The following is a 17,500-nucleotide window of genomic DNA, read 5'->3' as shown; positions in this document are numbered from 1 at the left end:
AAATACGTAAATAATTCCTTCAGTTTCAATAGGGCCTTCGCCGCTGTTGGTGCTCAGGCCATAATGAGTATCCCTACCGTTAGGAGAGAGGAGAGAGAGAGAGAGAAGAGAGAGAGAGAGAGAGAGAGAGGAGAGAGAGAGAGAGAGAGAGAGAGAGAGAGAGAGAGAGAGAGAGAGAGAGAGAGAGAGAGAGAGAGAAGAGAGAGAGAGAGAGAGAGATGAGAGAGAGATGTTGGTAACCGCCCATGAACGTCACAACTGACCAAAAAATAAGACAATCCAGGCAGCGAAGAATCCTAATCATCAAAATCAAATCTGTAAAATTTGTCCGGAAGTTTGTTTCATTTTGTTTGTTGCTAGCAATACCGTTTGTGTTCCTTAAAATGACTTGCAGTCTATTAGTGCCTTCCTGGATGTCTTTCAGGAGAAGTTATGTATTGGGGTGATTAATAATGTCTGCAGTGCATAGTATTAATTAGTTATGTCTGTTTTGTGTTTTTCAGGCCAGTCATTTGGAAACAGAAACTATTTCCTATGAGGAGAAAGAGCTGCAACTTGTCAATGACTGCGTCAAAGAACTACGTGAGTGGTGGACTTACTGAAGTCATATTATGCTCAATGTTATATTTGTTAGCAACATTCTCACTAGCTAAGTTTCCATCCACTTGTCAATCAAACTATCTGAAGTTCGGTTAAAAATAACTAATGTGAATAAAGTCGGTGAAAGTGTGTTTCCATCTAATGGATTTAAAGCAAATAAAAACCAGTGCATAATGACGTCACATGCTGTTTTGCGATCAAATTGGTATATCGAATTGATTTTAGACATTTTAAAGGTTTCTTTTCATTTTCGCACTAAATCGCACAACATTCAAGCTAACATTTGAGAACAAAGTTTTTCGTAACAAAATGGATCGCGCCATCTACCAACACATGATCAATATTGCACAAGTTGTATTAGTGCTTATGTGCGACTGCGAGACAACTCTTTTATTTCTTTTCTGTTTCTGAGCGCCTTCCATTTACTCCGGAAGACGTTCCACTGCTTGTAATCTTTGTAGCCCATTTCCTTTGCGAGCTCCTGATAAATTATGGCATTTCATAGATTTTTGCAATCTAAAATAGCAGTTATAGTTTGCTTGTAAATTAAATTCAAAAAGTCTCTCGTCTCCTCGTCTGTCCACTTCCATCTGTCTTTGTTGACACCCACCATGTGTGTAAACAGAGCGGAAATACTAGGCAGAAATGAACACTTCTTTGTTTTGTGGCGGGTTGCAACCATAAAATGACCTAAAACTTAATCACACTTCATTATTTATCTGGCAAATGACGTTTCCATCAGCGTTTATCGCATAATCTGTATATTGATCAAGATAAAAGCCGATGAGACTAAATGTATTTCCTTTGAGTCAATCCTCATGAAATTTAATAAAAAAACATAGCTACGGTCCAGTGAGGCAGTAGAGAGCCCATTTTTATTTTCAGATTCTCACTTTTGATGAACACCTGTTGATGTTTCCAGGTGATGCCAACGTGCAGATTTCCTCTCTGGCTGAAGAGCTGGCTAGGAGGACTGAAGACGCCTCCAGACAGCAGGAGGAGATCACACACCTCCTCTCCCAGATTGTAGACCTCCAGAAGAAGGCCAAGATGGTATGAACCTTAAACTTATGTTAAATCTAATTTTAGTATGTTAAGAATATGTTACATTGGTTATTTCTATTTAGTCTTATTAATGTCTGTCTAAAAGGCAATGAGACTGAATGCGCTGGATGTTTTTATATACCGTCTTTTCGTCTGTGGTGTTTGTAGTATGCCGTGGAGAACGAGGAGCTGACTCAGCACTTAGGGGCAGCCAAAGACGCCCAGCGACAACTCACTGCGGAAGTAAGGCAAACCATAAAACCTGCTGACTACCTACACTGACAACATAACACGATAGTCTGCCGAGTACTTATAGCACCTTGTGTGATATGTCTGATACAACACAATCCTTAAAAGCACATTTCAGACCTTCATATAACAATTGCAGTATTGTTGTATGTTCAAATGTGTAAATTAGAACGTCTTCAAGACAAAGCTTAACTTAACCTACATGTCAGTTTCAAAGGATTTCTTAACCTTTTAAAAAAAACTTTGGATTTGTAATAGAAAACCTAAAAGTCATTAGATGTATATAGTTATGGATAAAAATCAATAACATCTGGATCTTCACCAGTACCTAATTAACTCAAAGCCTGCCTGAGAACCAAATGTAATGAGGATCTATTTATGGATTTTTGTGTTCCACTAACAGAAAGACAAAAATAACCTGCACAACCAGGTGCTATTAAATAAATCCTTAATGACAACAGAGGTACACATGCATGTTGTAGCACTGTTCGTTTGCATAACAGTTTCTTATTTCTAAATTCCTTCCGATCTCATGTCTCTTGATCCTTTTACTTTCCTCCAGCTGCGAGAGTTACAAGATAAGTACGCAGAGTGCATGGAGATGCTGCACGAGGCTCAGGAGGAGCTGAAGAACCTGAGGAATAAAACTCTACCACTCAGCACACCGAGGCGTTTCCATTCTCTGGGTCTGTTCCCAATGGTGAGCGTCTATTCGTTTACGGGTCTGTCGGAATCACAGCATCTCCGTGGTTTCAGTTGCTACAAAATCCTCTTACCTTTTTTTTGCCTTCTTCTCTAGGACTCTCTGGCAGCAGAAATAGAGGGCACCATGAGGAAGGAACTTCAGATGGATGATCCAGATGTAGAAGAGCAGAGGTATATCCAATTAAGAACCTGGCTCACCTTAAAATGAAAACATAAAGGGTTGATATACTAGAGCTCTTAATTAAATATATATATATATGTGTGATTATGTTTCTCCAGACTACACCCAAAGCGAGTGTTCCAGACAGTGAAAAACCTGAACCTGATGCGTCAGCAGCGTTCATCGCTAGCCCCCTCCCCCCTCAACATCCCAGGCTCCAATCAGACATCATGCCTCACCTCAGGGCTCTCCAGCAGGGTGGGCACGCCACGCTGCAACTCCATATATGGCAGCGAGACGGGAAGTGGGATCATCCTGGACAATCGGACTAGCAGTATCCTGGAGGGTCCAGATGATGGGTACGGCAGGTCGCCTCTGTAACATCCATTTTGGATTTGTGTTGGTTTCTTCCTCTTTGTGTCCAGTAACTAAGGACATTCCACTCAACTATCAATTTTTTCTTTTTCTTTCTGTGTTAATTGGTAACCTTGGTGTTTGTTGGCGTTTTCTATTGATTAGGATTTCTGTTTATCTGCTTGGTGCCTAGTAAGTCTAGCTTAAGTTTTAGGTTTCAGTCATTAGTTCCTGCTTTACAAAATAACAAATCAGAGACATAAGTGCTTTTAAAAAAAATTCTGAAACCAAACAATGTCAACAATGTGCCCCTGTCCAGGTCAGAGGACTCTAACAAGAGGACCCCCGGAACCCCAGGGACGCCGGGCAGCAGGGACCTGGAGGCAGCCCTGCGACGTCTGTCTCTCCGCCGAGACAACTACCTCTCAGAAAAACGCTTCTTCGAGGATGAGAGGGCGAGAAAGCAGGCTTACCTGGCCAAAGAGGAAGAAAGGGGAGGTGAAGGAAGCAGTGGAGGCCTGACGACACCGACCGAGAGCCTGTTGTCGCTGTGCTCGCATCCCTCCTTAGGAAGCGCCTGGTCGGGCTACTCATTCACAGCCAGATCGTACCTGCCAGATAAGCTGCAAATTGTAAAGCCACTAGAAGGTGATTACTCCTCTCAGAGACACAAGTCCTCTAATCCTCCACATAATGTAAAAGAGAGTCAAAATCAGAAGGCTTTGCACAATGACAAAAGTTTTCAGAACGGTCAACAGAATCCAAACCAGAGCCCGGCACACAATTCAAATAGTAGATTTCCACACACTCCGACGAGTCCGACCCAATCCCAGAGCCAACAGCAGAATCATTATCTGATTTTACATCACCACAGTCAGTCCAAAATGTTTCTGAGTGTCTCACAGGATCCTAAGATCCTGCAGAGGAGCTCCAGTGTGTTGGAGCTGAGCAGCGGGCCGAGCTCCCAGCCTCCACCCAGAGCTCCGCTGGCTTTAGTCACAGGCCTGCTGGAGGTGGTGGAGCAACAGGAAGGCAGTTTAAATCTCCAGCACTCGTTTTACTTCAGACATACACAGCCACGCTGCTGGTTTGAAATATAGAATATTTGACAGCGTGCTGATGGTTTGAAACATTCAGTCTGTCAACTATTGATATTTTCTGTAGAGAAATGTGCTGTACATCTTTTTAAAAGCAGATTTGTTTGAGACGGAGAGATCTATCTATCTGTCTATCTAATATATAGCATTTGCAATGAGTCAGTATGTTAAATGGCACTTTACGTATTGATTCAACACATTTTTCTCATGCCTTGTTTTTTTTAATAGGATATTTATATACATCACATCCTATGACTATGTATTGCCATAGTGTAGTTAACTAACTAGTGTAGTTAAGTTAATGAGTGTCTAGAGTTAATTTGTTGATATATATTTGCTGGCACATGACATTGTTGGGCTGGCCAAAAAAGCAAAACAGCCTTAAACTTGAGGATATTTTGTTAAAATTGTACATGTGCAATTTGTAGCCTTTAACTCATTTATCACTTTAAAAATGATGTCCACTAAAGAAAGACAAAATTGAAAAGAAAAATAACTGCTGCCACAAAGATATTTCCTGTTTTGTGGCACCATCTAGTGTTCAAACTCGATAACACTACTTGGTGCATAGTAGGAGTGAAAGACAAAATATGTTTAATTCCAAGTCTAATGGTTTGTCAAGATGTCTTTAATCTAGTATCTCTCAGATTTGTTTTTCTAATTTTTTGTGACCTCAGATTATTTGCATGACAGTGTTCTGCCTTCATAGTCATACCATAAATAAACCAGGTCAACAGTCCACAAGTTAACTAACAAAGAAACTTATCAGAATTTTGACGTACATACTTACTGTGTGAGCCTTTTAATGTAGAGAAACCAATCCACAGATTGCGCTACTACACTACTGTGTCTACTGTCCATCCATGTCACTCCTCTTATGTTCGCCTTTTCTTCATTTTTGTTTTGTCTTGTCTGCACTTTACTTCTTTTTCTGTTCAACTTCTTTCATTTGTTAAATAAAATATTCCTAATTTTCTTACCTTCCCATTTCTCTCTCTTTTGTATTCGTCTTGTGAGCGTGTGTACTGACATCTCTCAAAGGACCTGCATGTATCATGACAAAAAACCACCATTCATTGGACTTGAAATGAGACCAATTTACTAGGTTCAGGATGCTTAATTAATACAAAGACATTGCCTACGATGGCATTTAATGTTGCCACAGTATGTGTATACACTATGCCTTTGCCTGTCTGTGACTACATGTAAATATGACAGTGTGTGTCTGCTTGCAAGTGTTTATATACAGTATCTGCCTGTGTATATATATATTTTTTTTTACACATTTAAACATAGAAAAGAGATTTACTGAACAGGTTTCAATATGCCTACAGGTTACTTTACATGATCCTATGAAGTTTATAGTATGTTTGGTTGGATAGCAGTATTAAGTTCAGTCAAGCAGACCTGTCAGTGTTGCAATGTGCCTCCCTTCCTTTTTGTGAGAGCCCCCTTAAGCAAGGCAACCCCCTCCACAACCACTTATAGTTGCTTAGTAACCAGAAGTTGAACATTGCAGAAGGCAGTCACTTAATTTTTTCACTGGCCTATTGTATACCAATACCAACATACCAATTTGTAGATATAATTTGACCTAAGATAACAATGTAGAAATGTGAACCCTAATATCCTGTAGTTTGTAGCGTTAAGTTTTTTTCAGGGCTGAAACATGAAAAATCCTTTGGTTTAACATTTGAAATTCCTTAAGTGTTTATCACCAACACTGCCTCCGTGAGGGCAACATAATATCAATGAGCTGTATTTGTGGCAGAGAGCATCTTAAGACACATTTAGATAACATGAGTTTTTCTGACTTTTTTTTCCAGGCTCTGCTACTCTGCATGCATGGCAGCAGCTAGCTCAACCCCACATGGGAGCTCTGCTGGATCATCGGCCTGGCGTGGTCACAAAGGGCTTCCGCACTTTAGCACATGAGCAGGAACAGGAAGACGGCTGGCACCTGGACCAACCAGAGGAGGACGAGGTTTCATGTGACTCATTCACTGGCTTATCAGAAGAGAGCTCTGTTCCCATGGACCGGCCTTGCTCTACCTCTTCTCCTTTTGTCTGCTGCATCAACAATGGAGACGTTGATGATCAAAGCCAATCGGATAAATTACTAGGAGACGTATGCAGGGCAAGAGAAGCGATTCAAGTCAAAGATGGACATGTTGCAAACATGCCTCTTTCCTTCTCCTGCCCCTCCCCTTCTTCTTCACCTCCTCTCCCCTCTTCTTCCGAGATGAACGGGCACGTGGACCTCAAGGAGCTCCAGGCCTTACAGCCCGCTACAATGGACCGTTTGTCTGGTGAGGGAGCACTTAGCTGAGGTCACTGCACTGCACCCACCCACCCATGTAACCCTGGAGCATGGGGATAAAGGGGAGGGGGGTGAAGAGGAAGGGTTGTAGGGTGAGGGAATTGGGGAAATCATTCACTGGACATCTCAAAACCCAATGTGACGTCCCTTCCTGCACGCTCACGTGCACACACCTGCACACTCATCCCACCGGCAGCCATCGAACCCCATCAAAACAGAGTACATGTTTTTTTTTTGTTCATTTACTTCAGTTTCCATCTTCATAGTCTTCCTTCTCAGTTCACACTTTCTTTCACTGCCACACTTCACTGTATTTCAACCAATCACATTTATTTTTCTATTTTCCACCAACCTATCCTCTTAAAGAAGATTTTAGAGTGTCTTACGATTTTAATAATTTCTCTTGATTGGACCTGCAGCACCTGCACACAGTTTTTCATGTAATTAACAGAAATTTGATTTAATAATTTGGCACTCATAGTATTTAATTTCTTCTAGCAGTCAATACTAAAACACAACGTACCACGCAAACACGTGCGTGCAGAAATATCAAGGCTTGAGTCCAGTATGTGGGCAAGTACGCGTATATCAGCTGTTATTAGTGCAGCTGTCCAAGTCACATGAACACAACTCCCACGGCTGGTTAATATTAGTTGACTTATAGTTTAGGTGTAGGGTCACGTTTGTATATACATGATACGACTTATTTATGGATACAAAATAAAAAAAATCCAAGGTTAAAATGTTAAAGTGATGGTCTCAAGATGTTAAGACAAAATAAGACATAAGCTAAAATTAAACAAAATCAATCACCGAAAATTAAATAAGAGACACCCACATCAAAATACAATTTGATGGTTGAAGTAAAAATGTCACAGAAAATATGATAGAAATGTGTGACTATTCCATAGCTAAGTCCTGACTTCTATAAGCGCCCCTGTTTTTCAGCTGCTGGCTGAACTAACTGAACTCACTAGCCCTGGATTAGCTATACTAAGTATGTACCATTATTATCTATGACCACAAGGGGATGCATTTAATATTACTGAACAATTATTTTTGCTTCACCTGCAATTTATTTAAAAAAAAAAAAAAAAAGAGTTTTCAAACCACTCTACCAATCCGAACAGGGTTTATCAAAATGACACTGTATCAACGATGACACAAATAGTAGCCTTAACAGAAAAGTTAACAAAAGATTGCCAGCAATCTGAATTAGTGCAGGAATCACACACACACACACACACACACACACACACACACACACACACACACACACACACACACACACACACACACACACACACACACACACACACACACACACACACACACACAGTTTAAACCTGAATTTACTACACAGGCCCAAATTCTTAGAAAAACTTTTACATTTCAGTGTTTTTGCTGCTAATCATTACTCAGTTTCATCTTACTGTGGTGGGCTTTTCCTTTAGTGCTAGTCTGTTATTTCCTGTATGTTCTTTCTTATGAATCATCATTCAGTCTATTCACTCAGTATAATACATACTATATAGGACATCATGCCAGATGGTGTAATAGCCCATACAATGTGTATTATACCTCACTTTCTTCACTAGTGAATAGATTTCATACATTCATTAACTTTTTTCTTTTGCTAAACTTTTACTATTTAAAAGATGTGGTTGTTTTTAAAAGTCTGTCAATAGTCAAAAGTACATATGTACACTGACAGTTTTGACTTGCTGTGATCATCCCTGAGTCCTGTTCACACTGGTCGTTACAAGATCCTTTCCTCATGTGCTATTAATGCAAGTGATCCCCTTGTTCCATGAAAACAAACATTGCAAAGTTCCCCCGACATTAATGTAAAGCTTCAGCCATCTGAGTTTGCCAACTCAAGTGGATATCTTCCAAGGTTCTAGTCTTTTTAGTATGAAATGTCCGCCTGTAATGACCAGTATGAACAGGAGGAATGAATACAGGAGTCATTGGCAGCAACACAATATCAAAAGAATGCTGTTGGCAAAGTTGCCTAACTCTGGGTGCCCACAGTGCACACCCCATCACCAATTCAATGTCTTATGAATTCAGAAGCTAATGTATGCTGGTGCTTTTGCTCGGGGCTCATACTGTAACCATGGGGTTTTTTTTCTCTACTTGGCGTGCAGTGGTTTTCCAGTGTTGCTTGGTACCCTTTGTCTTAGTCATAACAGCATTTTTCTCTGTTTTTTCTCCTTCCCTCCCTTTTCCTCTCCTCTAGTTAATTACCCAGGGAAGTGTATGTCCCATACTAACTCTACATACACCTTCACCACCTGCAGGATTCTCCACCCCTCTGATCAGCTGACATCTGTGTCACCAAGGTAAACATCTTCAATACTACTAGACTACTTTTAATACTGTTGAACTGTATTCAGTTTTAAAATCTCTGCAATATTGTTTAGTAGAGCCTGACCGATATATCGGCCGATATTACGCATTTCCCAATCTATCGGTATCGGCATTAATAATGGCCAAATTTCTTTTCTTTTTTTTTAATATTCATTCATCAGAGTCATTTATAATGACAAATAAATAATTCTGATAAATGAAGTTATGAGTGTTGCCGTTGAATAGTTTGTCCACCAGAGGGCGCTCTACAACGTCCCTGTTGGCAACACTGATTATTTTGTTTTTGTTCAAAAGGACTTTAAGTTTCCTATGTTAAGTTTGTATTTTTATGTTTTATTTATCAGAGCTTTAATATATTTTAATGTTCCTCGGTTTTGTTGTGACAATAAACATTATTTGAGTGAAAACTCATAAATAACTACAAATATCTAATGTTAGGGAAATGTGTATGTTTTGTAACGTGTTTCTGGATCTTTTAAAAATATACAACAGTCGATATATCGGCATATCGGCCTTAAAAATCCTTTATCGGTCAGGCTCTATTGTTTAGTCCTTAGTAAAATTGACTGTAGTTACACTAGTTTAAAAACATGATGACAGATGGAGTCATTTCTCTACTTGGATTTCATTTTTACATTTAAGTTTTTTACCAAATTGCATATAAAGGAGAGAGTGCAGCTGCCACTGTAAACAGGAAATGAATGACTACCTACTGTAGTAGCAGTTCATGACTGATGAAATCTTTATTTTGCAATGCAAATCAAACGGCAGCTTCTCGGCCAAGGAGCAAATCCCCCTCTTGTTCCCCTCCAATAGATTTTGAGGCAGGGCTACTTTGATGCCTCAGCACCTGGCTGACTTCTCTCTGTGTCCCTGCTGTCTGATTGGCCTTGGCAGGTCATGTGATGGTGATGAGGAAGTGGAAGTGTATCATATGGTTGTCATGGCCGGAGTAGAGCAGACCCATTGAGTGCACCCACTGGGGTGCACATGGGTGAGGCAATGCATGGGAGTGCATTCCTAAAGACTGTGGGTGTGTGTAAAGCAGAATAACCAAAGCTATTTGTCCTAACTCCCCAGATAGTCACATTGTGGGCCTAGCCTACATATAGGCCAGTTTGCCATGTTCCCGGGCAAAATGTTGCTAACCAACAAGCCAGCTTCTGACACAATGCTATGACTCCAATCACTGATTAAATCTAACTTTGTGAGGATTTGAGCATGGATGCTCATTCTTGTCCTTTGAAAACAGTATATGAAATAATCCAATTCCTACCTTTTCAGATCTTTTAACCACATCTAGCAACTTCATTCAGAAAATGCAACTGGCTCAAGTGTCATCACGTGACTTTAATCTGGTCCTTCAGTCAGTTGACAAGAATTTGGGGACATACATGGAGATTCTAATCCCTGTCTAGCTTTTCTGATGTAAGGGATTCAGCATCTAAAACAAGCCATTCAACCCTTAAGGTTCCATATGACTTTCAGAACCATTTGATTTTTCTGCTATGTTTGTGGCTCTCTGCTGGTCGGTGCCCACAACGTTGTTGACTGGCGGGTTAAATCAGCTGTCCTACACACAGTATGCCAGGCAGACACTCACAGGTGGATTCGGTGTCAGTAACAGAAATACACTGTGGACATTTACTGGTCACGTGGTGTTCAAGCGGTTCTAGGAAAGTGGCTGCATGTTTCCATGACAATGCACGGAACATCGTAGCTGCGTGACCGGTCTTCAGCTGTCGGAACATGTTAAAGATCTCATCTATAGAACCTTTAAGAACTTACTGGTATACCCAAAGAGGATAAAAGGCAAGGACCCAGGACTAGAAACCTAACCATCCTCTGAGACAGATAACAGCAGATGTCTGAACACTAGACCCAGAACCATTGAATCAGGAGAGGGGTAATGACATCATCCTAGTACATGACCACTTTGCCCAGATGTAGGTCATGTGATCGCACCTGAGTCCGAGATTTTTGTGCTTAGTTTCTTTGAACTGTGCAGCTTTACTAATAGACTTGATGTGTGGTTATAGGCGACATATAAAATGTGTCAGTAAGCTTTGATGTTCCTGACTGACTATCATTTATTTAAAATGTTATTTTGTCACCGTCGATGGGACTGCCTGTGACAAACAACTCAGTGATTTTATGCAGATTTAGATGAGGTCTAAAACTGATCTCCACATCTCAGTTTCCCAAATAGGAAAACAATTTTAATTCCTGCATGGTTACGTTTTAATTCATTCCATAACATTCTCAATGAGTGTTAATTGTCACTAAAAACCAAGTACTAAGACTTGATAACTAATGTCCACTCATCTGTCTCATTTCCCATCCTGTTTCTCATGCTCCATGCACATCCATGGCCTCTGTTCCTCTGCTCTTTCCTCCCTCTCTTCCTCTTACTCTCCCATCTCCAGCTCAGCTCTTGGTTCTTGTCAGAGCAGTGCTTGCATCGGCACCCCTACCCCCATCTCCTCTCCTATACCCTTCTCTGCCCCGCATACACCTTCCTACACCCCCTGCTGCACCCCACGTCGTCTCTCCCTCTCCCTTTCACTAGCCGAGTCCTCCACCAACCTTAGAGACTCCACTAAGACCACCAGCACCTCCCTCGGCCTGGTGCGCCTTCTGCTGGAGCATGGGATTTCTGCCTCAGTGTATGACCCCCGCAGCTGGGACCGAGGGTTCGACGCCAGCGGAGCTTCAACACCCGTGGGAAGAACCCGAGCGCGAAGAAGCACCGACACACCAGAGGAGACTGACCCCAGACGAGTGGAGAAACGCCCAGACAGCCTCCTCTTCCAGCCTTCCACCCCACCCAACTACCCTCTTTCTAATTCTGCCTTTTCTACCACCACCCGCCCTGCGTTTCAGTTCAGCCCTTCCACTGATGACCCGCCATTTTATGACACCTTCCTTGCCTCAAAGCCGGCTCGTACCATTCTGAGGGAAGTGCTGGGGGAGGCGGAGAGGGAGCGTGTGGGGCAAACAGATGATGACAGCCAAACCGAGAAGCTGAACCTGCGACTTGTGGACAAACTAAAACGTTTCCGCACCCTCTCCCATCATGCTGGTTCTGTTCCATCTGGGAGTACTCTGTTAGCCCCCTTTGGCTCTACTGGAGTTGGGAACAGTGCACTGGGTGGGGGGCTTCCAGGTTTGAATGCAGGGCTAAGGAGGAATCGAAGCTATCCTGCCATGGTAGGGGCCAGTATGGCTATGAAAGACCCAGGAGGCCCCCCCAGCGCAGAGATAGTCATACCACACATGATGCAAACCCCACATACCCAGCACACAGTGCACACACAGGAAATGGACAAAACGCAAAGAAATCACACACTGGCCATACCACAGACACTCCATGAACTAGAAATGGTCCCACCACAGACGATAAAACCGAGACGCACCAGGCCAAGTGACGGACTGTGGTATTTAACGTGCACGGACCAACACAGTGACGATGAAACTGGGACATAATAGGAGATATTCAAAACCAAAAATCCTCCAAGACTATATAGACATCCGTCAGCTATGGAGTATGCCCAGACCAAACAGCTAGAGTGATGAGCAGTGCAGTCCACCTACAGACTCAACTAGTCCAGACTCTGGATTTCAACAGTCAGTAAAATAAATTAAATGGTGGACTAAGTCTGACACTGTTACACTGTGTTATATCCATATACTGTCAGACCATACTAATGATGGAGAATGTTGCCTTCCTCTGTGTCCATTGTTATTGTATATTGTATATGCAATATACTGTGTCATATAATGTTAAAGGCTCAATCTGGTGGAAGTACTGCAGAGCCTCTCTTTGGTCTCATGTCCCTTCTCATCCTGTATGAGTGCACTTTAGAAAAAAAACAAAAGACAACATGAATTGCTAAAGTACAGTACTGGACTGAATATCATTTTTTTTTTTCTTAGACTTCAGAACAAAAACTCTCTCCCATTGTAAAACTACATCTGTAGTAAAGCGGGCAGCTACTCCTGAATGGAACTAGCCTTTAACTAAACCCTTTAAATGAATTCAATGTAAGAAAATGAATCAAATTGAAAAACATTGTCAGCTTATATTCAGGCCATTAATTACACTGGAGTTTTATTCTCACATATAATGGCATTGGCACAAGAGATTATTTTCTAATAGCAACTCTCCCTCCCCTCCCCCACCTCTATATACTGTTTTTTTTAATCTTTCAAAAATACTCCAGATTGGGCCTTTAATGTGTGATCTTGATGTGACTCACTGTTATGTGCCTAAAAGTATACAGTAGCTTTGTATTATTTGATTACTTTATTATTTGAATGCAGTAGAGAGAGTGTAAATGAGAATAATTGTGCAGAATAATGCACCAGAACCTACTGAGGGGCCGCACACATGCTCATTTGTGTCTATTTTTGGCTCATTGTTTTTGTCTCCTTATGTGTTTGGGCTCATTTAGAATCCACAGGGACATGTAGCACATTAACGGTAATGAAGAACAGGTTCCAGCTATACAAACACTTGTTAACACTGGGACTGCAGAAAACAAGAGGCAGACCTGCAGAAAAACACAAAACTTGCTAAGTCAGATTCACTTTCTTTCCATATTTCCTGTGTAAACCTGTATACATACAATTTATTTTGTCAAAATCAAACAAGCGTGTGGGTGAAAAAAATAGCAATATTAAGCATTATAAAACATTTTTTTTCTGAATGTAACTGTAAAAGGAGTAACTTGAATTATCCAAATGTTGGTTCTAAAGAGCAAGAGACTGAACTTGTATCACACTTTGTTGCTAAAGGGAAATTTTTGGTATTACTGACCCAGTTCCAGTGTCCACCATGGGGAACACCCAGACATCTCCTACACTTTCCATACATCTTACTAAGCTATAGGGCTGGCCAATTTATCTATTATATTGATATAGCGATATGAGACTGGATATCGTCTTAGATTTAGGATATTGTAATATGACAAGTGTGTTTTCCTGGTTTTAAACGCTGCATTACAGTGTAGTGATGTGCTTTTCTGAACTTACCATACTGTTCTATTATTAGCCTGTACCCCACTTAGACATTATTTCCACATTACTGATGATTATCTAAAATCTAAGTGTGAAGATATTTTTTGAAAGCACCAACTGTCAAACCTAGAATATTGTCACAATATCGATAGAGGTAATTGGTCAAGAATATCGTGATATCTGATCTTCTCCCTATCGCCCAGCCCTACTAAGCTATATTTGAAAAGAGAGCAACACTAAGTTTTACTAACCCAGATTTAAAATCTGACCCATTAAGATCATGCTGAAGTTGGACATTGGGACTGGACCAAGTGAATGAAAGGACAAAATGGCTGGCTGTGATGCTGGCAGTGATCCGTTGAAATCCTTAATGATTAAGGGGTTAAACTCGCAATGTTATTGAGTGGCAGATTAATAATCGTTAAATATATTTATTAAATTATTAGAAGCACGCATACCGGAAGCTCCATTGTAGGTTTACAACTTCTGCAGATTGTATTTATATTTTTAACGGTCGCACTGACATTTTAAATCAGGGGTCTCAAACTCAACTTACTTGGGGGCCGCTGAAAGTAGTAAGTCTGGTTTTGGCTGGGGCCGCATCAGTTCCAAAAAACAACAACTATTTCCTCCAAACAGGGCGCGGAACGCCGGTGCTTTAAGCCCCTGATCTGATATGGTTGGTGAATTTCACAACAACAGACATCACACTGTCAAACCTCAGGCATTTGCCGCAACGAGTACTTAGCTAGCTTGACACCGGTTACGCCGCTGTCACGAACTACGGTAGCCCATAGGTGACAAGCCATGACAAAGTTTCAGAACCGCCGGGCCGCACAACACTTAACTTTGATGTCAAGTAGGGGGCCACAAAATATCATCCCGCGGGCCGCAATTGGCCCCCGGGCCGCGAGTTTGAGACCCATGTTTTAAATCATTTTCATTGGACAGTTTAGGTTAGCTAGTAACATGGCTTCATCGAACTATTTCCATTTAAAACAATGGGTACGGTTGCTAGCTACAAGCTTACAACCATTGATGCTGTCCATTGCTTTATAACAGTGGGGGGGAGGGGTGGGGGATTTACAGTATTACCAAGTGCTAAGACTGAAGCAACTACAAGTTGGTGTGTGTGGTTGCTGTTAACTGAATCATCTGAATGTAAGTTATTACAAACAGTAATCCTGCTGTAGGGCCATATACGTGTGTACATTATGTTGATTTATCTTCAGTTTTCTGTTGACCTCAGAAGGGAAATTATTACATTGTATATGTATGCAACACAGTTATGCTAACTTTATTTTTTAAAGATAAACCGTAACAGTAGAACACAATACAGGGACTTAAGTTGTTTTATTTTCCGTATAAACCTTTCTGTTCAGGGACTGCAGACTGTATCGTCAATAAAAATGAATTCATGAAGACTGACTGGTTTGTCTCATTTAGAATAAAATAATGCAGTTATCGCCAGGTTTTAAAATCCGTCCTAAGTGATCTACGTTGCACAGAGTCCGACTTAACTTTGACAGGATGTGAAAGATCAGATTTTATACTTCTGGTTCAGGACTGCTGATCTTATTCTCTTTGCTGTAGAAGTCTAGGACCAAGTCGTCAACTCTGAACGGCCATTACCGTAAGTACTGTACCTATAAAGCACTTAACGCAATGCAGCTCAGTGATATGGCTGAAATCAATGTCACATTAACAAGAACGATTTTCTGATATATGCCACAATATGACAAATGCATAAAATCAACACAAGGCGATAAATATTGAATAATATTTTACTCCTGTCTGGACGACTAAAAGTCCCTGTGTCTGCCACCAGACCTCAGCAGCTTGTCCAGACTTGTCTCATGTTTAACATTTAACTTCGCCATTCTTCTTCTCCCTTCACAACACTAGCTCCCAGGTAGAGATTGCATTTGAGAATGCAGTCCCTACATACAGTACCTCCAAGCCACTATCAAACCCAACGCTTCCTTTGCTCTCCTTTGCCTCTGCAACTCCTTTGGACACAAATAAGCTAACCTGACACGCCAAATGGTTTGTTTACTCTTGCCGTTATGTTTATTGAAAGGTCCCAATTCATGAACATCCTGTATATTGATGGGGTTACTGGTTCTTGTGACTAGCACAAAAAAACTACAGTGCATTGAGTAAGTTGTGTGGCTCCCTTGCAGTTACAGCTGTATTCCACAGGGAGGCAGTGTGTCTCAGAGAACAGGACTGACAGTTGGCGTAAACACAAACCACAGCCAACTCTAAGCATGGAAAAGAAAGCAAACAGAAACTGGAGATTATGAAATGCACCCAATGTTGATCTAGCATATCCATGCTCCCCGTGTGTCATCATGAAGCTCAGCAGATCTTTCCTACAGGCTTCTCCAGGGTATCTCAGTGAAGATGCTCAGACACCACACTGAGTGCACTACACACTGCCACTATTCTCTTCAATTATAAATTAATGTTACACACGCAAAGGCAACTTATTGATTCGTAGGTTAAAAACCACTAGGAACATGGCTATAATTTGTTAATAATCTGTTTTGGCAAACCAGATGGAAACCAGACCATCTGACTTAATATTTAAAGTATGTATTCAAAGAATAGTGTTTATGTCCCCTTTCTTTATAAACTGTAATTCCCAAATGATAAGTTGTAGGCAGCACTGGATGGTTATGAAATGAGTTCTGAAGCTTAGTGGAGGACTAGCAGGCGCGTGCGTGAGTGTGTGCGTGTGTGCGTGCTCCCCAAGGAAACATTGTGCAGAGTTGAGTCAGTCAGGACAGAAAAGTAAAGACAAGCAGGATGTCTTGGTCACCTTACATGTAACTAGTTACTCCCCAACACTGGTCTTTAGATCACTGTTACTGGATCACACAGTATAAACAAAACAAAGCTTAAGCACGACTAGGTTAACTTCTCCTTCAAGTTAGACGTACATATGCTCGATGAACTGCACTTAAAACCGATCATAGTATTTTCCTCTTACAGACATGGTGTGTCCTCACGTAAAGTTAGTCTGGATCTCCACTGGGCTTCAAAGCCATAATGACCCAGGAGCCTTAGGCACGGAGTAAATCACAGCACCTCGGAAAGAAGGTCCACTTTAACGACCGGATGTGTGGTCATGTCCTCAAGATGGGCTGCAGAGCAATGATCCTTCACACCCTAACCAAAAAGAGGGCTTAACCCACATGCTGCCAGCATTTGTCCACCCCCGGCCTGCTGGGACCCCACTGGGGTGTGCGCTGGCTGAATTTGAGTTGCTAAAGCTGCTAAATGGAGGTCTGTATCTGTAGAGAGGTGTAAATGCAACCTACTGAAATTGTATAAAGTTCCGAAGCAGCAGCGGGGAATAATGTACATGCCGGAAAAACTGTTGCATCATTTCTATGAATAAAGGTAATTTGTTTTCTCCTGCTCTCATGTACATTATGATATGTGCATTGAGCTGTGTGCACTGGGTTTCATTTTTATTCCTCTATACATTTACAAATTTAATCCACACTGAAATGTGTTTTATTAATTATCTTTTCCCTTAGTCTGACAGTGTGTGTGTGTGTGTGTGTGTGT

At 41.3% G+C, this 17,500-nt stretch overlaps 1 protein-coding gene and 3 long non-coding RNA genes across 13 annotated transcripts in view; 1 reads left to right on the top strand and 3 right to left on the bottom strand.

The window, feature by feature from the left end:
* trak1a (trafficking protein, kinesin binding 1a) overlaps positions 1 to 12,774 on the top strand; it is a 48,566-nt gene extending 35,792 nt beyond the window's left edge. For 6 of the 10 annotated variants that reach the window (XM_032518178.1, XM_032518180.1, XM_032518176.1 and 3 more), the window contains 10 exons: positions 504 to 582; positions 1,523 to 1,653; positions 1,813 to 1,887; positions 2,456 to 2,593; positions 2,693 to 2,769; positions 2,878 to 3,117; positions 3,432 to 3,760; positions 6,036 to 6,518; positions 8,772 to 8,874; positions 11,329 to 12,774. In XM_032518178.1, coding sequence (XP_032374069.1) covers positions 504 to 582; positions 1,523 to 1,653; positions 1,813 to 1,887; positions 2,456 to 2,593; positions 2,693 to 2,769; positions 2,878 to 3,117; positions 3,432 to 3,760; positions 6,036 to 6,518; positions 8,772 to 8,874; positions 11,329 to 12,388 — 2,715 coding nt within the window. In that variant the 3' untranslated portion in view covers positions 12,389 to 12,774. Of the gene's footprint in view, positions 1 to 503; positions 583 to 1,522; positions 1,654 to 1,812; positions 1,888 to 2,455; positions 2,594 to 2,692; positions 2,770 to 2,877; positions 3,118 to 3,431; positions 4,268 to 6,035; positions 6,519 to 8,771; positions 8,875 to 9,799; positions 9,936 to 11,328 lie in introns of those variants that run through there. The other 4 variants (XM_032518183.1, XM_032518181.1, XR_004332393.1 and 1 more) reach the window with 3 other exon arrangements.
* On the bottom strand, positions 1,606 to 3,161 carry LOC116690965 (uncharacterized). The gene is made up of 3 exons (XR_004332399.1): positions 2,998 to 3,161; positions 2,670 to 2,796; positions 1,606 to 1,679 (listed from the first exon to the last, which is right to left on the bottom strand). It is a non-coding gene; the product is annotated as an uncharacterized LOC116690965 (long non-coding RNA).
* Positions 8,249 to 14,367, bottom strand: LOC116690963 (uncharacterized). The gene is made up of 2 exons (XR_004332397.1): positions 13,531 to 14,367; positions 8,249 to 8,826 (listed from the first exon to the last, which is right to left on the bottom strand). It is a non-coding gene; the product is annotated as an uncharacterized LOC116690963 (long non-coding RNA).
* An 850-nt stretch (positions 14,368 to 15,217) lies between these two features.
* LOC116690967 (uncharacterized) overlaps positions 15,218 to 17,500 on the bottom strand; it is a 26,225-nt gene continuing 23,942 nt past the window's right edge. Inside the window, exon 3 of the long non-coding RNA XR_004332401.1 lies at positions 15,218 to 15,313. This is a non-coding gene — a long non-coding RNA (uncharacterized LOC116690967). The remainder of the gene's footprint in view (positions 15,314 to 17,500) is intronic.

The sequence above is a fragment of the Etheostoma spectabile genome, chromosome 6, assembly GCF_008692095.1.
Source record: "Etheostoma spectabile isolate EspeVRDwgs_2016 chromosome 6, UIUC_Espe_1.0, whole genome shotgun sequence".
In the NCBI taxonomy this organism is placed as follows: domain Eukaryota; kingdom Metazoa; phylum Chordata; class Actinopteri; order Perciformes; family Percidae; genus Etheostoma; species Etheostoma spectabile.
This window is presented reverse-complemented; position numbering and strand designations above follow the sequence as displayed.